This window comes from Mesoplodon densirostris, chromosome 12, assembly GCF_025265405.1.
Source record: "Mesoplodon densirostris isolate mMesDen1 chromosome 12, mMesDen1 primary haplotype, whole genome shotgun sequence".
In the NCBI taxonomy this organism is placed as follows: domain Eukaryota; kingdom Metazoa; phylum Chordata; class Mammalia; order Artiodactyla; family Ziphiidae; genus Mesoplodon; species Mesoplodon densirostris.
In genome coordinates, this window is record NC_082672.1 from 68360525 (window position 1) to 68384952 (window position 24428).

At 38.4% G+C, this 24428-nt stretch overlaps 1 protein-coding gene across 2 annotated transcripts; it reads right to left on the reverse strand.

Annotated features, from left to right (window-relative positions):
* Window positions 1–1957: 1957 nt before the first annotated feature.
* PM20D2 (peptidase M20 domain containing 2) lies at window positions 1958–22285 on the reverse strand. 2 transcript variants are annotated; one of them, XM_060115090.1, is made up of 7 exons: window positions 21773–22285; window positions 19521–19669; window positions 16047–16189; window positions 14287–14354; window positions 3893–4028; window positions 2729–2836; window positions 1958–2494 (listed from the first exon to the last, which is right to left on the reverse strand). In XM_060115090.1, the coding sequence occupies exons 1-7, from the start codon at window positions 22220–22222 to the stop codon at window positions 2340–2342; spliced, it is 1209 nt and encodes a 402-aa protein (XP_059971073.1). In that variant the 5' UTR covers window positions 22223–22285; the 3' UTR covers window positions 1958–2339. The 2 variants fall into 2 exon arrangements, with proteins under 2 accessions (XP_059971073.1, XP_059971072.1); XM_060115089.1 differs by having other exon boundaries at window positions 14287–14441.
* Window positions 22286–24428: the final 2143 nt, after the last annotated feature.

Sequence of the window (24428 nt, forward strand, 5' to 3'; positions counted from 1 at the left end):
TGAAACTTGTAGTTGAGAAATGTACTAAATGGATAATTAGGAAACTAATTCTGTTTTTATAAACCAGAGGTCTTGGACATATCCAATTCTCAGCATGAAGCCTTTGTTGATCCCTCTTCTGTTTGTAAAATACATACCAACCATGCCTGTTTGAGGTTATAAATAATCAGCGTGTCATGGAGGATCATGTTCTAAAGGCTGATGTGAGGGTTAGAGGAGCGGCTTGCAAAGAGGACAGCCTTAAGGCAGCAGGGTAGCTGCGTCCCAGAACAAAGTAAATGCTAAAAGAAAGCAAACTTCGAAAGAGCCAGAACCCTCAGTGAGGAGAAACCACTGATGCATTATAATGGTCAACACAGAGCACTGCTGTCTAAATCCCTTTCTTGATGTTTTCAATTCAGAGGCTTCAAGTTTTCTTTTAGGAGAAGATCTGATTATATGATGTAGCGAAAGAGAAACAGTTTTTATTTTACTGTTACATAGGATGGGCTGGCAAACTTTATCTTACAAAGGGCCAGAATGTAAATATTTTAGGTTTCACAGGTCACACGATCCGGTCTCTGATGCTTTATTTTTTTCTACAACACTTTAAAAATGTACAGACCATTTCCAGCATGCTAGCCATACAGAATCAGGCTGCTTGCCAAATCAGGCCACAGTCTGCAGACCTCTGATATAGAAGAAAAGCAATTCTCAACTACTAACTCTCCACCCAAATTCCCTTCTCCTTGTTTCAACTTTAAATAATTTCAGATAGAATAGGAATTAGAGGTTTAAAGGACTGTAAGGATGAGGGATCTAATCTAACTTTCCAAATGAGGAGCTGAAGGCTCAGAGCTCCCAAGTGACGTGCTTACAGCAGAGAGGCCAAATGCTCACTTCTCCCTCCTCCCCTTCCATTTCTGGAATGCGTACACTCAAATTTGAGGACTCCCTTTAAAACAAAGTCTCCTGGATCTTTACTATATTCACAGCGTAAAATATTTGTTTTACCAGATACTTGTTTCACATTCTTTTATCATGTTCAAGAAAGTCACACCAGGAAAAACTTACAATACTTTTTAGTTTATATTGAGCTAGGATGGGGCTTAAGGAGGCTTAGAATTCTGTCCCCTAAATTTAACAAACTACTGAGTTTACTCAAGCTGGACAGGCTAGCTTCTGAGAAGAAACCTGAATAGGGCTGCTAGGTGGAGGGGATCAGTTATATGGCATTAACATTCAAGATAAGCAGACATCACTCCTCTAATTAAACTCCTCTGGAACACATGGGGCTACCAAGCAAACACCTTACAGGAAGAGTCTAATCCTATCTATTTACCTTTTTTTCTTTTTTTTGCTGTACGCGGGCCTCTCACTGTTGTGGCCTCTCCCGTTGCGGAGCACAGGCTCCGGACATGCAGGCCCAGTAGCCATGGCTCACGGGCCCAGCCGCCCTGCGGCATGTGGGATCCCCCCGGGCCGGGGCACGAACCCGTTTCCCCTGCATCGGCAGGCGGACTCTCAATCACTGCACCACCAGGGAAGCCCTACCATTTTTTCTATTACTGAAATATGGAATGAGGAATAGCACTTTAATGCCACCTCTCAGAGTAAATTATATATAAAAAAGAACATTTTCATTTTCCTTCAAATGGTAAAACTAAAGCTTATTCTTTGTACCTGAGTTTCTAGTTGTTTCCCCACAGCATTTCTGATAAAAAGCGTACTTTTATTGTCAATGAAGAAATTCTCTAAACCAAAACAGATATAGTCAGATATTCCAAATGAATCTTCCCTAAATTTAGAACTTGAATTTTAAAACAACTTTATAGGGAAGGGATATGGGAACAGATGTATATGTGTAACTGATTCACTTTGTTATAAAGCAGAAACTAACACACGATTGTGAAGCAATTATACTCCAATAAAGTTGTAAAAAAAAAAAACAACTTTATAGAACAATGTTACCACCCTATATCAAAAAAAATCTTTCATATGGCAATTCTGGAAATAAGGCTTGAAATCTCTTGGATCTTTCAAAATACACTCATACAACATATGGATTTATAAAATGTTATCACTGATAAACCATGTGTCATCCAGGTTGTTTATGAAATGCCATTACATACCAGCCCTGAAATGTCACAATTCCATCATATACAGATTTGTGAAAATTTCACTCTAGATATGAGGTAATGTGTTTTCTCCACATCATGTCCTCACTTTTCAGGTAAGAGGAATACGACTCACCTTAAGACTGAAAAACAAGCCATGCCCTCCACCCTCATTAAAAAAGATTAAAGAAGAAAATCATCACTTCTTCTTCATGATCCGTGAGTGGCTCCTAAATCTTCCTTTTATTCTACTGTATTTAAAAACTCTTCTTCTTGAAGTTTCAATTTAAAGTCCTCTCTGATTCTTTCTAGCAGCTCTGGTTTAAAAATAACATCCAATGCAGTCATTGCCAGAGCTTTGGCCGTTCGCAAAGTGTAGAACTGAGCTTCTTGTGATCCTAAAAGGTAGATCAAATGAATAAAGATAACCTCATATGTATTACAATTACTTTATTAGTTTTCTGGTTAGTTCTCAATATCTAAATTGCCTCTCCAACTGCCCACCACAATACAGTATTTCCTGAGGTGTTGTTAGGTAAAGAAGTAATAATAGGCTAAACTAAACAGTTAGAAAGGCAACTACTACTACAAAAAGAGTATATGCCAAAACATTCACTTGTAATAACACTTACCTGCAGCTTCAGTATATTGTTCTGTATGATTCAAGGCATTAGATCCAATGTAAAAATAGGGATGAATCCCAGGAACCACAAAAGTAACATTTCCAAAATCAGTAGATCCTTGGAAAGGTAAGACAAACCATGAATTTCTAATTGCTAGTCCAATGGACGCTAAAGCACACTTATCTTAATCTCTATAGCACCTGACATGATTTACTGCTCCTTCCTTTCTAGAAATTCTCTACTCTTTTGGTTTCCATGACTCCACTCTCCTGACTGTCTGGATTCCTCTGTCTCCCTCTCTAGCCACTTTCCTTCACCTGTTACCTGAGTACTGGTGATCCCTAGGGTTTCATCTCTGGGCTCCTCCTCCTCCTGTGTACTTGGGCAACCCCATCAACATTGAAACCTATGTTTTCAATCACCTCTCATGTATTGACAGCCCCTAAGTCTCCACCCAAACAACTTTTGGAACAGGCTACTGGACAACTTTCTTTAGAAGTCCCGTGAACACCTCAAATTTAACAAACTAATAATTAATACCAACCCACCATACTGCAGCCTGCTCTTTCTCTTGAACTCTTATCTCACTGAATGACATCAACACTGTGTTTTTATCTCCAAGTCCCTCTGAGTCTATTTCACGAACATTCATTATTATATTTTAAGAGAGACTTTTCTACGTTTCTAATGCAAACGTATTAGTAATAATGCTCTTAAAAGGAAAAAAACCTAAAATAACAACCTGATATGCTTATGATTATTTAAATTCTAACAATCGTTTGTTACTCCTCAGAAACTGAAAATGCCCCCATATATCTAAGTCCTCAGTAACCTGCTTACTGATGACTGGAGATGAATTAAAATGCTATTTCCCCTTTAAGTAGCTTACTTAAAAATTAGAACTAAGCAAATTTAAACACTAGAAATATTTAGAATATAAAGCAAAGAGTATGCTGGCTATTTCTAAAAACAAATCTGTTCACTTGACATTCTACATTCACTGAAGAGTGCATTAGTGTCTTTCCCCTACCCATTAAGTTTGTGAAAAAACTCATTAAAAAGCACGAGCCATACCTCCCCCAACCTCGAAAGCTGTTAAACAAAACCATTTAACCATGGATGGTACTTCCCTTCCTCAAATAGCATACGATACGTTTGAAAGAACTTAATCACCTGAAGGGCCATTCAACATTGCATCTTCTGAAATGAAGTCTATTCCCAGCTTTTTTCCATTTTCAATATAAGCTTTCCACAGGCTCTTATTGGGAAGAACATTGTAATAATCATGTGCTCCACCTTTAATTTCTACCTAATAAAAAATTATAAAACAAATTTTGAACCAAGAAACTCAAATTCACTATCTAATTTTCAAACTAGCAATAGCTCTCTAACAGAAAGAGGTTTAAGAGGAGGCACCTCCCCTTCAGGATATAAACTCTCTCAAATCTTTTACCTTCCAAAAGTATGTTTTTCTATCATGGGAGTTCCTAGGACCCTATCTCCTTTACATTATATATGCACCAAAGCACACGGGGTCACCTAGTCAGTGAGTCTCGACTTCAGGCCCTAAACAGGGTGTGGGAGAGGCCAGGAGTCTCCATTTCAGCCAGCACCCCCAAGTAATTTTTTTTTTTTTTTTTTTCTTTTTGCGGTATGCGGGCCTCTCACTGTTGTGGCCTCTCCCGTTGCGGAGCACAGGCTCCGGATGCGCAGGCCCAGCGGCCATGGCTCACGGGCCCAGCCGCTCCGCGGCATATGGGATCCTCCCAGACCGGGGCACGAACCCGTATCCCCTGCATCGGCAGGCGGACTCTCAACCACTGCGCCACCAGGGAGGCCCCCCCAAGTAATTTTGACGCATGTGGTCCCCAAATCACATACGTAAGAAACACTGCTGTAGGCTATAGCCTCTAAAAGAAAGAAATCAAGATTTACCGCTTTTCAATATACAAACTGACACTGACACTGACATCACTGCCTGGTCTGAAAGGTATAACATGTCCTGAGCAAGACAGAAGATTCACAATGCGGAAGGGTTGACTCTGGTCCTCGTTTATTAATTTCAGTGCATGAAGATACAGAAGCAGTTTGTATGTGCCCAGCTAAGAGGATTTACAGATTTAGATTTGACTACATCAAAAATGGGCAATACTCCCACAAACTAAAGATAATCCCAATAGCATTAGCAAAAACCAATTATACAATGGCAGACAGGGCTTCCCTGGTGGCGCAGTGGTTGAGAGTCCGCCTGCCGATGCAGGGGACTTGGGTTCGTGCCCTGGTCCGGGAAGATCCCACGTGCCGCGGAGTGGCTGGGCCCGTGAGCCGTGGCTGCTGAGCCTGCGCGTCCGGGAGAGGCCACAACAGTGAGAGGCCCACGTACCGCAAAAAAAAAAAAATAAAAAATAAATAAAATGGCAGACATAATATTCTACTTTTAGCAACATCTAAGTTAGAAACAATGACAACCTAAGTAGATACTACAAGTCAGCCAAAACATAAAAAATTATTAAAAGACTATTTAAAATACAGGAGAAGAGGAGATAAGCAATCTATCTGATAAGATGTTAAGGTAACAATCATACAGATGCTCAAAAAACTCACAAGAATGGATGAACAGAATGAGGAGTCAGAAGTTTTTAACAAAGAGTTAGAAAACATATGAAAGAATCAGAGCTAAAGAATACAATAACTGAAATAAGAAATACACTAGAAGGAATCAATAGTAGATTAGACGATACAGACGAATGGACCAGCAAACTGGAAGACAGAGTAGTGAAAATCACTCAAGCTGAAGAGAAAAAAGAAAAATGAATTTTTAAAAATGAAGACAGTTTAAGAGTCCTCTGGGACAACATCAAGAGGACGAACATTCATATTATCAGGGTCCCAGAAGGAGAAGAGAGAGAAGAAGGAGCAGAGAACATATTTGAAGACATAATAACTGAAAACGTCCCTAACCTGGGAAAGGAAACAGACGTCTAGTCCAGGAAACACGGAGAATCCCAAATAGGATCAACCCAAAGAGGATGATGCTGTCCTTAAATGGCAAAAATTAAAGATAAATAGAGAGGGGCTTCCCTGGTGGCAGTGGTTAAGAATCCACCTGCCAAGGCAGGGGACATGGGTTCGAACCCTGGTCTGGGAAGATCCCACATGCCGCAGAGCAACTAAGCCTGTGTGCCAAAACTACTGAGCCTGTGCTCTAGAGCCTGTGAGCCACAACTACTGAGCCTTTGAACCACAATTACTGAAGCCCACATGCCTACAGCCAGTGTTCTACAACAAGAGAAGCTACCGCAATGAGAAGCCTGCGCACCTCAACAAAGAGTAGCCCCTGCTCGCTACAACTAGAGAAAGCCCGTGCACAGCAAAGAAGACCCAACACAGCCAAAAATAAATAAATAAAATAAATAAATTTTTTAAAAATTTAAAAGATGAAGAGAGAATATAAAAAGCAGAAAGAAGAAAGCAACAAGTTCCGTACAAAGGAGTTCCCATAAGGCTATCAGCTGACTTTTCAGCGGAAGCTCTGAAGGCCAGAAGGGAATAGCACAATATATCAATCCTTAAAGTGATGGAAGGGAAACCAAGAATTCTACAACCAAGAATACTCTACCTGACAACGCTTTCATTCAGATTTGAAGGAGAGATCAAAAGTTTTACAGACAAGCAAAAGTTAAGAGTTCAGCATCACAAAATCAGTTTTACGAGAAATGTTAAAAGGACTTCTTGCCACACAACTAGAAATATGAAAATTACAAAAGGAAAAATCACACTGCTAAAGGTAAATACACAGTAAAGGTAGTATCAATAGATCAACCACTTATGAAGCTAATAGGAAGGATATATATCTATAGCTATAAATAAGGAGTTAAGGGATACACAGAAGAAAAGTGTGTAAAATATGATATCAAAAACAGTAAAGGTGAGGGGAAGGAATAAAAACACAGGGTTGTTAAAATGCATTCGAACTTAAGAGATCAGTAACTTAAAATAACCACAAATGTATATAGATTGCTATTTATAAACCTCATGGAAACCACAAACCAAAAGTCTATAATAGATACATATATAAAAAAAGAGAGAAGAATCCAAATATGGGGAATTCCCTGGTGGTCCAGTGGTTAGGACTCATTGCTTTCACTGCCAGGACCCAGGTTCAATCCCTGGTCCGGGAACTAAGATCCTGCAAGCCACATGGTGTGGCTGGGAAAAAAAAAAAAAAAAAAAAAAAGGACACAGAGTGGCTGAATGGATACAAAAACAAGACTCATATATATGCTGCCTACAAGAGACTCATTTCAGATCTAAAGACACAGACAGACTGAAAGTGAAGGGATGGAAAAAGGCATTTCCATGCAAATGGAAATGAAAAGAAAGCCAGGATAGCAATACTTACATCAGACAAAACAGACTTTAAAACAAGACTGTAACAAGAGACAAAGAAGGACATTACATAATGATCAAGAGGTCAATCCAACAAGAAAATATAACATTTATAAATATACGTGCACCCAACATATGGAACACCAAAATACATAAAGCAAATATTAGCTAACATATAGGGAGAAACTGACTGTAACACACTAACACCCTACTTACATCAAGGAATAGATCATCCAAACAGAAAACCAATAAGGAAACATTGGCCTTAGATGACACATTAAGGCCAGATGGACTTAACAGATATATATAGAACATTCCATCCAAAAGCAGCAGAATACACATTCTTTTCAAGGATACATACAACATTCTCCAGGACAGGTAACATGCTAGACCACATAACAAGTCTCAGTAAATTTAAGAAGCCTGAAATCATATGAAGCATCTTTTCTGACCACAAATATGAGACTAGAAATCAACTACAAGAAGAAAACTGCAAAAATCACAAATGTGTGGAAGCTAAACAATGCTCCTAAACAACCAATGGGTCACTAAATAAGTCAAAGAGGAAATAAAAATACCTGGAGACCAATGAAAATAGAAACACAACAATGCAAAATCCATGAGACGCAGCAAAAGCTGTTCTGAGAGAGAAGTTTATAGCAATACAAGCTTACCTCAGGAAACAAGAAAAATCTCAAATAAACAATCTAACCTTACACCTAAAGGAACTAGAAAAGAACAACAAACAAAACCTGAAGTTAGTAGAAGGAAAGAAATCATAAAGATCTGAGCAGAAATAAATGAAATAGAGCCTAAAAAAAACAACAGAAAATATAGAAACTAAGAGCTGGTTCTTTGAAAAGATAAACAAAATTGACAAACCTTTAGCCAGACTCATCAAGAAAAAAAGAGAGGGCCCAAATCACTAAAATCAGAAATGAAAAAGGAAAAGTTACAAATGACACCACAGAAAAACAAAAGGATCCCAAGAGATTACTATGAACAATTATACGCCAGTAAAGTGGACAACCTAGAAGAAATAAACAGATTCCTAGAAATGTACCATCTCCCAAGACTGAAACAGGAAGAAATAGAAAATATGAACAGTCCAATTGCCAGTAACTAAATTCATGAAATGAATCAATAATAAAAAGAAACTTCTAATAAACAGAAGTCCAGGATCACATGACTTCACAAGTGAATTCTACCAAACAATTTAGAAAAGAGTCAATACCTATCCTCAAACTATTCCAAAAAGTTGCAGGGAAGGAACACTTCCAAACTCATTCTATAAAGCCAGTATCACTTTGACACCAAAACAAGACAAACATGTCACAAAAAATGAAATTACGGGACAGTATCACTGATAACATAGATGCAAAAATCCTCAGCAAAATATCAGCAAACTGAATTCAACAATGTATTAAAAGGATTATATACTACGATCAAGTGCAATTTATCCCAGGGATGCAACAAGAATGGTTCAATATCCACAAATTAATCAATGTGATACACCACATTAATAAATTGAAGAATAAAAATCATATGATCATTTCAGTAGATGCAGAAAAAGCTTTTGACAAAATTCAACATCCCTTTATGATAAAAACTCTCAGGGACTTTCCTGGTGGCGCAGTGATTAGGAATCCACCTGCCAATGCAGGGGACACGGGTTCAAGCCCTGGTCCGGGAAGATCCCACCTGCCACGGAGCAACTAAGCCTGTGCACCACAACTACTGAGCCTGTGCTCTAGAGCCCGTGAGCCACAACTACTGAGCCCATGTGCCACAAATACTGAGCCCGTGCACCACAACTACTGAAGCCCGCATGCCTACAGCCCACGCTCCACAATGACAGAAGCCACTGCAATAAGAAGCCTACACACCATGGCGAAGAGTGGCTCCCGCTCACCGCAACTGGAGAAAGCCTGCACACAGCAACGAAGAATCAACGCAGCCAAGAATAAAATAAATAAATTAAAACAAACAAACAAACAAAAACCTCTCCACAAAGGAGGTGTAGAGGGAACATACCTCAATAACAAAAGTCAAACAGAAATATAGATCAATGAACAGGATAGAGAGCCCAGAGATAAACCCACACACCTAATTATGGTCACCTAATCTATGAGAGAGGAAGCAAAAATATACAATGGAGAAAAGACAGTCTTTCAATAAATGGTGCTGGGAAAACTGGACAGCTACATGTAAAAGAATGAAATTAGAACACTCCGTAACACTATACACAAAAATAAACTCAAAATGGATTAAAGACTTAAATGTAAGGCCAGACACTCTTAGAGGAAAACACAGGCAGAACACTCTTTGACATAAATTGCAGCAAAGTCTTTTTTGACCCAACTCCTACAGTAACGAAAATAAAACCAAAAATAAACAAACAGGACCTAATAAACTTAAAAGCTTTTGCAAAGCAAAGGAAACCATAAACAAAATGAAAAGACAACACTCAGACTGGGAGAAAATATTTGCAAATGAAGCAACCGATAATAGATTAATCTCCAAAATATACAAACAGTTCATTGCAGCTCAATATCAAAAAAAAAAAACAATCAAAAAATGGGTGGAAGACCTAAATAGACATTTCTCCAAAGAAGACATATAGATGGCCAACAAATACATAAAAACATGCTCAACATCACTAATTATTAGAGAAATGCACATCAAAACTACAGAACTACGACCTCACACCAGTCAGAACAGCCATCATCAAAAAATCTACAAACAATAAATGCTGGAGAGGGTGTGGAGAGAAGGGAACCCTCCTACACTGTTGGTGGGAATGTAAACTGGTACAGCCACTGTGGAGAACAGTATGGAGGTCCCTCAAAATACTAAAAACAGAACTACCATATGACCCAGTAACCCCACTCCTGGGCATATACCTAGAGAAAACTGTAACTCAAAAAGACACCTGCACCCCAGTGTTCACTGCAACACAATTTACAGCAGCCAGGATGTGGAAGCCACCTAAATGTCCATCAACAGAGGAATGGATAAAGAAGATGTGGCACATATATACAATGGAATATTACTCAGCCATAAAAAGAAATGAAATTGTGCCATTTGCAGAGACATAGATGGACATAGAGACTTTCATCCAGAGTGAAGTAAGTCAGAAAGAGAAAAACAAATATTGTGTAATATTACTTATATGTGGAATCTAGAAAAATGATACAGATGAACTTATTTGCCAAGCAGAAATAGAGACACACAAGTAGAGAACAAACGTATGGATACCAAGGGGGGAAGGGGGGGTGGGATGAACTCGGAGATTGGGATTGACTTCATACACTACTATGCATAAAATAGATAACTAATGAGCACCTACTGTATAGCACAAGGAACTCTACTCAATGCTCTGTTGTGACCTAAATGGGAAGGAACTCTAAAAAAGAGGGCATATATGTATACGTATAACTGATTCACTTTGCTGTACAGCAGAAACTAACATAACATTGTAAAGCAACTATACTCCAATAAAAATTAATAATTAAAAAAAGTTATATATGACAAGCCCACAGCCAACATCATAATCAATAGTAAAAAGCTGAAAGCATTTCCTCTAAGATCAGGAACAAGACAGGGATGCCCACTCTGCCCACTTCTATTCAACTTAGTATTGGAAGTCCTAGCCACAGCAATCAGACAAAAAATAGAAATAAAAGGCATCCAAATTGGAAAGGAAGAAGTAAAACTGTCAACTGTTTGCAGATGACATGATGCTATACATAGAAAACCCTAAAGATGCCACCAAAAAACTACTAGAACTCATCAGTGAGTATCGTAAAGTTGCAGGATACAAAATTAATATAGAGAAGAAATCTGTTGCATTTCTATACACTAGCAATGAACTATCAGAAAGAGAAATTAAGAAAACAATCCCATTCATGATCTCATCGAAAAGAATAAGATACCTAGGAATAAATCTAACTAATGAAGTAAAATACCCGTACTTGGAAAACTATAAGACACCGATGAAAGCAAATGAAGATGAGACAAACAGATGAAAAGATATACCATGTTCAAGGTTTGGAAGAATTAATATTGTTAAAATGACCATACTACCCAAGGCAATCTACAGATTCACTGCAATCCCTATAAAAATACCAATGGCATTTTTCACAGAACTAGAACAAATAATTCTAAAACTTGTAAAGAAACAAAAAAGACTCTGAATAGCCAAAACAATCTTAAGAAAGAAAAACAAAAGGAGGTATCATGCTCCCTGATTTCAAACTATACTACAAAGCTACGGTAATCAAAACAGTATGGTACTAGCACAAAAACAGATACATAGAGCAATGGAACAAAACAGACAGCCCAGAAATAAACCCATGCACCTTTGGTCAATTAATCTACAAAAAAGGAAGCAAGAATATACAAAGAAGAAAAGACAGTCTTTCCATAAGTGGTGTTTGGAAAACTGAACAGCCACATGCAAAAGAATTAAACTGGACTACTTTCTCACACCATATACAAACATAAGCTCAAAATGGATTAAAGATTTAAATATAAGACCCAAAACCATAAAACTCCTAGAACAAAACATAGGCAGTTCGCTCTTTGACATCAGACTTAGCAATTTTTTTTTTTTGGATATGTCTCTTCAGCCAAGGGGAAAAAAAGTAAAAATAAATGAATGGGACTACATCAAACTAAAAGTCTTTTGAACAGTGAAGGTTACCATCAACAAAATAAGAAGGCCACCACTGAACGGGAGATGTTTGCCAACAATAGATCCAACAAGGGGTTAATATCCAATATATACAAAGAACTCATACAACTCAATAGCAAAAAACCAAACAGCTTCATTAAAAAATGGGCAGAGAACCTGAACAGACATTTTTCTACAGAAGACATACAGACGGGAACAGGCACGTGAAAAGATGCTCAACATCACTAATCATTAGGGAAATGCAAGTCAAAACCACAATGAAATAGCACCTCACATCTGTCAGAATGGCTACTATCGAAAAAGACAGCAAATACGTGTTGGTGAGGATGTGGAGAGAAGGAAACCCTTGTGCACTACTGGTGGGAATCTACATTGGTACAACCACTATGGAAAACAGTATGGGGATTCCTCAAAAAGTTAAAAATAGAACTACCATACTCTCCAGCAATTCCACTTCTGGGTATGTGAAGAAAATAAAAACGCTAATTCGAAAAGATATATGCACCCCTATGTTCACTGCAGCATTTCTACAATAGCCAAGATATGGAAGCAGTCTACGTGTCCATCAACAGATGGAACATAAAAACAATAGCTAAAGGTATACATATATACAGTGGAATATTAATCAGCTGTATTAATCAGCTGTATAAAAAGAATGAAACATTGCCATTTGCGACAACATGGATGGACCTAGAGGGTATTATGTTAAGTGAAATAAGTCAGACAAAGAAAGACAAATACTGTATGATTTCACTTACATGTGGAATCTAAAAACCAAAACAAATGGACAACTATAACTAAACAGAAACAGGGTCATAAGGAGAACAAAGAGGTTGTTGCCAGAGGGAAGGGGGTCTAGGAGAAAAGAGTAGTAGATGAGGGAGATTACAAACATTCAGTACAAAATAAATGAGTCACAGGTATGAAATGTACAGTGTGGGGAATACAGTCAATAATTCTGTAATATCTTTGTATGGTGACAGATGACAACTAGACTTATCATGGTGGTCATTTTGAAATGAATAGAACTATCAAATCATTATGCTGAATACCAGGAGCTAACATAGTGTTGTAGGTCAATTATACTTCAAAAACAAGCAAACTCATAGAAAAATAGATCAGATTTATAGCTTCCAGAGTCGGGTGCTGGCGAGAGGGGGAATTAGGCAAAAGTAGGCAAAAGGTACAAGCTGCCAGTTATAAGGTAAGTAAGTACTAGGGATGTAAGTACAACATGATAAAGATAATTAACACTGCTGTACATTATCCATGAAAGTTAGGGTAAATCCTAAGAGTTCTCATCATAAAGGAAAAAAATTTCTTTTCCATTTCTTTAATGTTGTACCTATGTGACATGATAGATGTTCACTAAACTTATTGTGATTACCTATTTCATGATGTATGTAAGTCAGATCATTATGTTGTATACCTTAAACCTATACAGTGCTGTATGTCAATTTTATCTCAGTAAAACTGAGGAAAAAAAGATGTATAGACTCAAATCTAATAACAATGAACCTTATTATAAGGCAATATTATACCTTGGGATATTAGCTAGTGATAATAGTTCATGTATTTATGTTATAAATATTTTAAATATCTATATTTATAATTATAAATAAATAAGGGATGAATGCTTAATTTTTTACTCTTTGGACACTTAACATATACTGTCTTAGAATCACTCTTACTATCTGAATAAATCATACATCTCCAGTCTATTGAGGGCAGAAAACAATAAGGCATGAGGTGTTGGCCCTAACTCTTCACAGACATTATGCCATTTAATTCTCATAAGAACCCTAAGATGGATTATAACATTATCTCCATTTTTCAAGAGAAAATGGAGGCCCAGAGATATTAAATAACATTTCCAAAAGTTACAGAATCAGTGAGGCTGAGAGGCACAAATCCAGATCTTATCTCTCTCCAACCAGACTACAGGCTTGGCTTCTCATCCCACTGTATGCCCTACATGATTGGTACATAAATGTTGCTGACTTTATGAGTCAAATAAACAAAACCTCTTGACTACTGTGTCTATTTTAACTTTCATTCCAGCAAGCCGTAAGTATTTATATCACTACTACACATACCTGAGACTTCATCAAAAATAGGTTTGGCTGATTTTGCCATAAAGTTCCCTTTACAGGAATTATATACAGCAATTCCAAAAGCATAACTGCCAATAAGGAAAAATATAACTTGCAAAAAGGCAGGGAGTCTAGCTCAGCAATATCAGCTATTCTAAGTCCTGTGTAATAGGACGACTGCAGTCTTCCCTATGCAGACACTGAATAAAATAAATAAGAATGAAAGATTTTCACATCAACTATTCAGTCAACTGGTTTTGCATATTCAAGGCATTGATTGCCAAATAAAAGGGAGGCAAATTAGGTTCTAAATGTAACTTAATATAAACAACCCCAGCCCACATACATACTTCTGATTTTAACTTAGATTAACTCTTAAAAGTTCTTACTGTGCACCCAGTAGCCAAAGCTGCAGCTCTGAAGCAATCTTCTGCCTTTTTGGTCAAAACTGGAAGTTCTTTCATTGAGGGTGCACGGAAGTAATAGATTAGTTCAGAATAACAGGGAATGATATTGGGTTTTACACCACCATTTTTTATTATACCTATAAAAAGAACCAAATTACTGGAATTGAGCTTGGAGCTTGGAGATCATTTCTTTAAGCTTAAATACACCCATAAAGTTTTTCAGCCAATATATACATAAAGAAAAATAATTTAAACTTATTAGCGTCACATATATGCCAACCAAAGATTTTGATGTTATACAACAAGTTTCTATGCACAGTGTGACACTTTCTCGCTAATGGGAAAAAAAGTAACTGTCTATATGTACTTTAGTCTGAGGAATTTGTATGATGTTAAGAAATTATGATTCCTGACTATAAAGAAACTGCTAGAAATTTTTACAACTATCTTAAGCCTTCTGGGAGAGACTTATTTCAGTGCGTTTTATTACAGTTGTACATTTTGATAAACTTTTGACATTAAGGAAAAAAAACAATGGTATGAGCTTCTATAATTACCCTCATACCTCAGGAATCCCATTTTAAATAGCATTTGGCTCTGGAAAAATAATTTTCATGCCAACAAGAAACCAATGCAAGTCAAAGATGACAAAATATACTACCACTGTCAAAACAAATGCATTTATTTGGAACTAGACTGAGAAGGAAGATGTATCCATTCAAAATAATAATGAAAATAAGTATGCAAAACCTATTTTATATGACCTGTTTTAAAAAATATATATATATATATATATATATATTTTTTTTTTTTTTTTTTTTTTTTTTTTTTTTTGCGGTACGCAGGCCTGTCACTGGTGTGGCCTCTCCCGTGGCGGAGCACAGGCTCCGGACGCGCAGGCTCAGCGGCCATGGCTCACGGGCCCAGCCGCTCCACGGCATGTGGGATCTTCCTGAACTGGGGCACGAACTCGTGTCCCCTGCATCGGCAGGCGGACTCTCAACCACTGCGCCACCAGGGAAGCCCCTAAAAAATATATTTTTTACATATTCCTCTTTATTCTTTTTAAAGAAACTAAGGTAGAAAATTGGTAAAAGTGCAGTTACAAACTAATTTCAGACTATAGCAAAATTAGGCAAAGAACAGATCTTAAAGTATAATAATTTCTTAAATCATAAGGAAATAAACTAAAAAATAAATCTGTACCTTCAAGACAATACTTTATTACTGTATATATATTAAGGTGATACACATAATTTAAAAAGATGTTACTTAGGATTAACAGCACTTGAGTACATAAAACCAGTAACCACCACTTTTTTTTTTAAATGAGAAAATGATGAAATTTTGTTATTAAGAGACAGTGAAGATAACTCAAAAAATCAAGTTCTAACTTTCAAATACCCACAGAATATTAAGAGGTGTGAGGATAACTGAAAAATCAAGCTCTAACTTTCAAATATCCACAGAAAGAACATAGATCCTTACATAAAAACATTATTTCTAATACTCAAAATGACCATTCTATTTATGTACAAATAATCTTAACTATCTTCTTACCCACATATAAATGAACATCTAGTATCCTGTCCTAGGAATTTCTGAAAATGTTAAAAATTTTTGGAATATTCATAAAGTACATAAAATGTTCCCAAATGTTTTTTTAATCAAATATTAAGGAATTATATTGCACTGAAATATACTAAGCGCCATCTATTACCCCAAGTATTTGACATTCGTACCATGAACTCTCCAGGTAGGTTTCATCTGTTGTCTTAACACAGACAGATTGTTGTAGGCGAGGACAGCAGCATCTAATGCATTTAGTCCTTCCCAGGGATAAGCAGCAGCATGAGATGCTTTTCCATAGTACTTCACAGTCACACTAGGAAATAAAACATCATTCGGAATTACTTTTTTCAATATCACCAAAGTAAGAAAATCCAAGTAATTAGAACTACCCAACTATTATTCAAAATTAATTCACACTGCTGAATTAATTTGTAGCAATAACATAGCAATTTACATACCTTAGTTCTAGTTTATTATTATGTGATACAGTGTGACTAACACAAAGAAGGAATTCCAAAAAAAAACAGAAAAAGAACTTTGCTCAATCGAGCTCCTCTACAAATTAATCTGTACACAATTCAATTTACACGAACAATGCAATACTGTATTAAGTGCTGGAATTACAAAAGAGATGGCTCCTGTCTCCTTCTACACTGTACTGTGATAGTTCTATATCAAAGGTCTGCAAAAACTCAAATAATTCTTTCTGTCTTAAAGGTGGGGAAAGAAAGGTCAAGGAAAGACAGAAAGGAGGTGACATTTGAAATGGGTTAAGACCACCTCTAAAAATCAGATTATATTCACAGTATTATAAAATACTCTAGCGTTAAGTCAGTTATTCCTGACCAATATTTTATTAATGTTCCAGAATACCTGTATCACTAATACCTTAAAAGTTTTTTTAAATTAATTAATTAATTAATTTTATTTTTGTCTGGGTTGGGTCTTCGTTGCTGCACGCGTGCTTCTCTAGTTGCGGTGAGCGGGGGCTACTCTTTGTTGCGGTGCGCGGGCTTCTCACTGTGGTGGCTTCTCTTGTTGTGGAGCACGGGCTCTAGGCATGTGGGCTTCAGTAGCTGTGGCACTCAGGCTCAGTAGTTGTGGCTCATGGGCTCTAGAGTGCAGGCTCAGTAGTTGTGGCACACGGGCTTAGTTGCTCCGTGGCATGTGGGATCTTCCCAGACCAGGGCTCGAACCCGTGTCCCTTGCACTGGCAGGAGGATTCTTAACCACTACGCCACCAGGGGTGTCCCCCTTAAAATTTTATAAATTGTTTTTCCACTTCCCAATAGTTCTCCTACCAGTCTACTCAGATACAATAAAAAACAACAAGGTTTAGAGAAAGGACTGTATATTAAATAGTTATTTATAAAGATGACTTGCCTCCATTTGTTTTTTTAACTCTTTGAACACATGACTCATGGCCTTGTCTGATAACTCCAAAAAAAATTAATAATGGTGACTTGTTTGGATAACACTTTTTAAGCCTGATTAATAGTACCCACATTTACATTATTAAAAAGTCACTCTAGACTTATTATTTTTTTTAATGAGCTAGATTCAGGAGGCTCATGGCATTTCTTTACTGATTCCAAACATTCTATTAAAAAAACAAAATCCAAATATATATTTTAAATTTTAGGATACTTGTTATCTCCTCAATCTATATCTTATCACCATCACCCAGAAACTGGAATTTTAACAAAACTGGTGATAAATATTATAAAATAGAAAAAGATGTCCTTTATGAAAATGGCTCTAGCACCATTTCTTCTAGGGTTCAAATCTATGTACAATTAAAGCACAATAGACTACAGGAAAAGAAATGTTAATGCCTGTTTTACATCAGCATTAGTATTTTAGGCTTTAAAAGCACATTTAAGGGCTTCCCTGGTGGTGCAGTGGTTGAGAATCCGCCTGCTAACACAGGGGACAGGGTTCGAGCCCTGGTCTGGGAAGATTCCCCCATGCCGCGGAGCAACTGGGCCCGTGAGCCACAACTGCTGAGCCTGCGCGTCTGGACCCTGTGCTCCGCAACAAGAGAGGCCGCGATAGTGAGAGGCCCACAATGAAGAGGGGCCCCCGCTCGCCACAACTAGAGAAAGCCCTCGCACAGAAACGAAGACCCAACACAGCCATAAATAAATAAATAAATTTATTTTTTTTTAAAAAAGCACATTAAAAAAAAACTGATATGGAATGATATTCAAGACACATTGTTTAATTTTAAAAAGCAAGAGCCAGATCAACAATACATTTAGCAGACTATTTCAAGAGGGGGGGAAAATCCTCCTTTAAAATTTAATTTATACATGTACCTACTTTATGTCTATAAATATACCCCCAAAGTCCTGGAAGAATATATATCTCTAGAAAAGGGACTGGATGTGAAAAAGGTGATTAATAGGGACACAGTGCTCTATCTTATTTATTGTTACAGATTTTTAGCATGAAGAGATTAGTAATTTTTTAAATTAAATTTTTGTTCTTGCTCTCTTTTCCATCTCAAAAGTTGGCAAATGAAAAATCTAAAAAGCCAGATACTAAGAAAAGGCCTGAGGCCCAATGGACTGACTTCAGAATCAAGGCCAAGAAGCCTACCTAACCCTAAATCCTAGAAGGTTAATGGACTGGGAAGCCTGCCTGCAGCCACTGGTCCCTTATAGCCAGAGGCATTGGCAGCGATTTCTAACCTCTAAGGTTTTCCAGAGGTGAACTACTGTACAGCATCCCTGAAACGGAAGCTGAAAGATTCTTCCTACTGTCATGATACCAATTCCTGGTGATAAGACCAAAAATACCAGAACAGTTAAAATAGTCACCCTCTGAAAACAAGGGATGCAGAGAAATGCAGGATAACTGAACACAAAATCTAGAAGCACTGCTGGGGTGGTTCTGCGATTACTCCCAGGCTACTGCAGAGGAGAACATGGGGTTTTCCTCAAGCAGCTGAGCCATGGCTCCTTGGGACCAGACCCCTAACTGGACCATTAACTATTATGGTTGAAATTTCTGATGTAAAAAATTTAAACCACTTAAATGATGCATGCTCCTAGGTACCAAAAAAAGTGAGCTTTTCAACATAGAGAAAGATAAAAAAGATTAAAAAAAGTTTCAGCACCAGACAAATCAGAAAAGGATATATTGGCAAATTCCAATCAAATCCACAGCTAGTCAGTTTCTGTATTTTTTCGTCAGGAACGTAATTTATCCTTTTTGCAAAGAACTCCAAATAAGTAAACTAGAGAAGTGTGTTTTCTTCCCAAGTCTAACAAAGCTGTCTCTTGCAGATCTATTCAGCTGCAAATGCAACTCCATATCAAAGGATAGACATTGTCCAGAAACCAGATTCCTCCCAATTCAAAATAGAACATACGTGTCAACATACTGTTTGCTATTCTTACGCTTTTTAGGCAGTTTTTAACAGTTCGATTATGAACACCATATTAAATCTCAGTTAGAAGGGGCCTACCAAATGTCGTTCAATGGAAATCAAATATCACATCATTATCTTTCAATTTACTGTTTTTTTTCAATTTACTTTTTAAATGCAGAAGTACGGAGTTTTAGCCTCCAGTTAAGTCACTGAAGTATTCTAATAGCCTGTTTTCCACTACGAAGTTTATTTCAACTTGATTACTCACTCATGTTCAGCCACATCAGGTAGATAAGCAGCATTCTCTTGAGATGGATGGGCCATAAAAACAACATCAAGATTTTTAAAAGCCCCTGCTTCGATTAAATCAATTTTGCCACCACCATCTTCTTCTGCAGGAGTTCCCAGAACAATTACCTAGAAAGAAATACCCATGTCAGAGCAACAAAAAATCCTAGCAGGCAATATCAGTCAGGTTCCCTTGCATATGTATTCACAATCTAAATCAAACTATGAAGAGAGGTTTTGTTCTCTGACTCAAATAAGGCAGTGGGCATAAATCTACTGTGCTAAATTCACCACAAACTTGCAATTGACATTATTATACCAATTTCGCTCAAAGTATGTACTAAAGCCTCTATAGGAAACTTTTCCCAATCTTATAACACAATTTTATAGAACTAATGTCAAAGATGAAAAGAGATAAGTACTATATACTAAGTTCCTCAAAATTATTTAGGACTTACTTCTTAAAGCTTATTTTTGACTGTCTTTTAGTATATATGTATATAATTATTCATAAGCCTTTTACTGGTAAGGAACTTTCTAGTTATTTATTAGTTATCCTCACAACAACCCTGTGAGGTAGGTGAGCGATCTGTATCATCATTTTAGGAAGGGTGCTTTTGAGGCATGGAGTGAAATGTCTTACCCCAGATCACAGAGCAAGGCTTAAAGCAGAGCTGGGATTAGATACCCTGACCTTCAGGCCTGAACTCTGTTTCCTTACCAAACTACCTCTTTAGAAGGTCTTAACGCATTCATCCTTTATGAAAAGCATTGAATAAATCTTAATACCACGGTTAGAAATGGCCAACTATTACACAAACTTACTAATTCGATTCCACCAGCTCAACCAGGCAGATTTATTGGTCACCAAACACCTAATTAAACAAAAAAGAACTTTACAGAATAAACATTTTACTTTGATATTTAAACTTAACTTCTTCAAACAATTTTTAAAAGCAAAGAAAAATTATCTATAAACAACTAATATACTTTCAAGGTCATGTATAAGAACACAATGAAACAAGTTGGAAAAGTCTTGGCTTGCAAAGAGAATCAACATAAATTCCATTTTCAGATAAGACAGATAACCTTAGTAAAACTGAGTATTACCATTCAAAATCAGAAGTGTGTGTATTTCCCAAAGTCTTGCTTTAGTCAGAAGTTATAATGCACCCAAACTCTTAAATTAAGTTGCCTTTTACTCTTAACCCTTGACTCATTAAATTTGATGACTTTTCAGGTTAAATCTTGCTGACTTCTCTGAACCTTTCATAAACCTGGTTAAAGCTAAATCTCTCCAGTGCTTCATGCAATGGCAAAGGACACCTCCTCCCCCAAACAAAACAAAAACCTAGCCAGATGAAAAACAAAGCCCAGAGGCAGAAAAGAGAAGGCAGCTAAAGAGAAAAAGCCACAAAAGATGGAACTGTAAGGCTAAAAGAGAAAGGGTACTGATACTGGAAAAAATGGGCTCAAGAATATTAAAATATAACATTAGTCTTCCCCTTAACCTGAGCAGTGGTGATTGAATCTTAGCCCACAGAAAGAATATACCATCTGGAAAAACAGAGTAACACAAGGTTAAACTTGCCCTGTGGCTAACATAAACATTTCCCCGTTTAAAGGATCGAGCTATTTCTTAAAATCGCGAAATAAACTTTAAGACTTAAGGATCATGTAGTTAATGTTCACTCTCTTCTCATTTTTTGTATACTTCTAGAGGTTCTGTAGTTCTAACGACTGAACATTTCCTATCCAAATTCCAATGATTCGAATCACAACAGCTCCTAGGACTGCCACAAACAAAAGATTTTTTGGAGGCTAACGAAGAGGGTCTGCAGGTTTCCCTATAATAACTACCTCCTCCCAGAGATTGCACAACCTTGTCAGCAAATTGCGATTGCCCCTGTTACCAAAAATAAGCCATCACGAAAACCAGGCTTGGTTCTAAGTTCTTTCCTAAGGGAGAGAGTTCACTCAATTGTTTACAACTACGCAGGAGAGAAAAAGCAAAAATCTGCAAAATGTCGCAAGGTCGGCAACTCATGAACTACTGACTTTGATCCAGGGGTTCTGCCTACTAGCAAAAGCGAGGACGTCAAGTGCTGTCCCCTACACCTGCCCCGGGGTGGGAAGGGACGGAGGCGCACGGGAAGCGCCGGCTCCCGCCCTTCTCGGGTCGGTCCCGGCCTGGGCTGGCGATGGGAGTCCCAAGCCCGGGCCCCACCTCACCTTCACCGGCAGAGGCGGCCTGGGGAGGCTCTCCAGGGCCCCCTTGACGCCCAGCGCGGCCGCCGCCCCGACCTCGGCGATCAGGTTGTGGCCGCAGGCGTGCCCGATGCCTGGCAGCGCGTCGTACTCGCAGAGGAAGCCCAGGTGCAGCGGGCGCGGCGCCGCCCAGCCCCCCGGCGGCCCCCACTCGGCACGGAAGGCCGTGACCAGCTGGTAGTGCGGCTGCACTGCCCACGCCGGGCGCTCGCTCTGGAAGAAGCGCGTCAGCACGCCGTGGGCATGGTGCTCCTCGTAGGCCAGCTCGGGCTCGCTCCAGATCGCGCGGCTCAGGGCCCCCAGGCGCTCGGCCGCCTCGTCGATGCACTCCGCCGCGCGCAGCTTCAGCAGCTCCACCTCGAAGACGGCGGCGCAGGCGCCCCCCTCCACCGGCCTCTCCTCTCCGGGTCTCATCGTGCCCACAGCCGGTGACCGGTCAGCGCTCTCCTCGCCTGCCCGCTAAGTCGCTCCCTCCGGACGGCCCACTGAGCCTGCGCACACGCCCGCGTTCGCTGCGCAGGTTGTCTCCGCAGCTCCCGGGAGACCCGCCCCCGAGCCCCCGCGCCCCGCCTCCAGCGCCTCGCCGGAAACGTGCTCCGCCCCTTCGGCAGCCGGTCGCTGGGAGGAACCCGAGTCCTGGGGCTAATCGTCTCTCCTTCGTCCCGTTGGCTGTCCTGACAACGTATTTATGGTCTAAGGTCATTACTCCTTTCGTTGTTGCTTCTGTCCCAGAGCAGCAGAATAGAACGGTTTTATTGGTTAATAGGCCTCAGAGACAGACCAAGTGGAATATAGTCCCCTGAAAAACGGCACTCTCCTTTCTAGAATAGTAATACAAATTTATACATGGGTTTTAGTTCCTAAAACTGGGTGTCGATATAAATGCTTTACAAAGAACACTGGTCTATAGACTACGTAGTTAAGTTTTCGGTACGCCCTCACTTTCTTCTCCCTGAGGTTACTGTGTTACAAAAAAGCTGAAACCGCTGTATATGGCTTTCTTATTAGTATCAGAACTTACTAGTAACTCGAACAGCACCTGGAATGTAAATAGTAAGCACTAGATATGTATTCGCTATTATAGTCTACTTAAGTAGAGTAGAATTAGGATTAAGTATTTAAAATGAGGTTTTTAAAAAAGCCCAAAACAGTTAATAAAAACATTTATGGTCATATATATTCATACTATTTTGTTGATTTGAATGTGTTTTGTTAAATAGTAACAGCTTTGAGAGAGAGAGCATATTTTCTATTTTCGTTTACAACTTTGATGCTGCACTCAAGTAACATGTGTGCAGTTGGTGTCCACATTATAACTCGGTTTTAAATTACCCAATGAAGAAATCCAAGATGCCGTACTCTTTTCTCCAGAGTGAAGCACAAAGCCTGAAAAAATGTTGTTGATGATATAACTATTAATAGCACTGTAGAAATTTATATTCTAAGGTGTTCCACATAGTAAAAGCTTCCATCAACATTTCATACTCTATCACCTCTTTCCTTCATTTGTTACAATTTGGTTAAATGGGACACAATATATTCATATAATAAGACAAATGTATTTTTTCAAAATATGTCTAAAGGAAGCTAACATACATGAAGACTATCTGCTACTATTTTTAACTGCTACACATATTAACAATATCAGAGTAAATGTCACATTCTAAATCAGAAAATACTGTCATTCTCAGGCAACACCCTAACTGAAACGCAGCTCTAAAGACAACAAATGTGGTATTAACTTCCTGGACCCCCTTGTCTATGCTTAAACCTTACTGAGATACACTTCCGCAAAAATCCCCTCTGCGTCTCTGAGATTCAGTATTGTTGTGTTCAGATAGTTGGCTAAAAAATGGCCTTGTTTGAGCAAATACAATAGGTGACATTTGTAAAGCACTTACTCTGTGGCAGGAGCTTAACATGTGCTAAGTGCTTTACGAGTATTAACTCATTTAATTCTCATAATAACCTATGAGGTTGTTAATGTGATTGTTTATCTTCACTTTACAGATGCACTGTCTGAGATTACACAGCTAGTAAGTAGTGGATCCAGTATGGAACAGAGGCCAGTCTGGCTCCAGTGGGCTACTTTCAGCCACCATGCTCTATTGCTTATGTAAGTAGACATCCAAATTCTTAAATGCATCTACAGCTTGTCTATTTACATGAGAACCCATAAATATCACTCATTTTGAATAAATGTACTGCAGCAACCCTGCCTGTTGCCATCAGTAGTACCCATGTTTGCTTGCTCTTATCAGGCAGCTATAAACAACAACAGAAAAGGGGTGCATATAAATTCTATATAGAAGCTGCTATGTATATTGCTTGTTATGAATTAATAAAGCTGTCACTTGAGGTAGAGAAAAGATAGATTCATTTCAAGCTCTGTTCTGTGTGTATGCACATGCATGCATGTATGTGTTGGTTTTCCGTTGTTGGCAGCCTATATTTCTTACTTATTGTATCCTTAAATTAATTTATTTAATAAATTGTGATAACTTGTTCAATATGTATCTTCCCCTCCAGTCTTTAAACTCTTTTGCTTTCTCACTGTGTTCCCCAGCACCTAACATGGTGCGGTGGTGATACAGCCCTTCCTCGTCAATAAATGTTTGTT

Bases quoted from the DNA above. Each gene is read 5' to 3' on its own strand.
- PM20D2 (XM_060115089.1), bottom strand. From the start codon at position 22,222: ATGAGACCCGGAGAGGAGAGGCCGGTGGAGGGGGGCGCCTGCGCCGCC. The intron at 16,190-19,520 runs GTGAGTAATCAA...TTTATTTCCTAG, and splicing joins CCTGATGTGGCTGAACATGA to TGTGACTGTGAAGTACTATG. The intron at 14,442-16,046 runs GTACGAATGTCA...TTCTTTTTATAG, and splicing joins ACCTACCTGGAGAGTTCATG to GTATAATAAAAAATGGTGGT.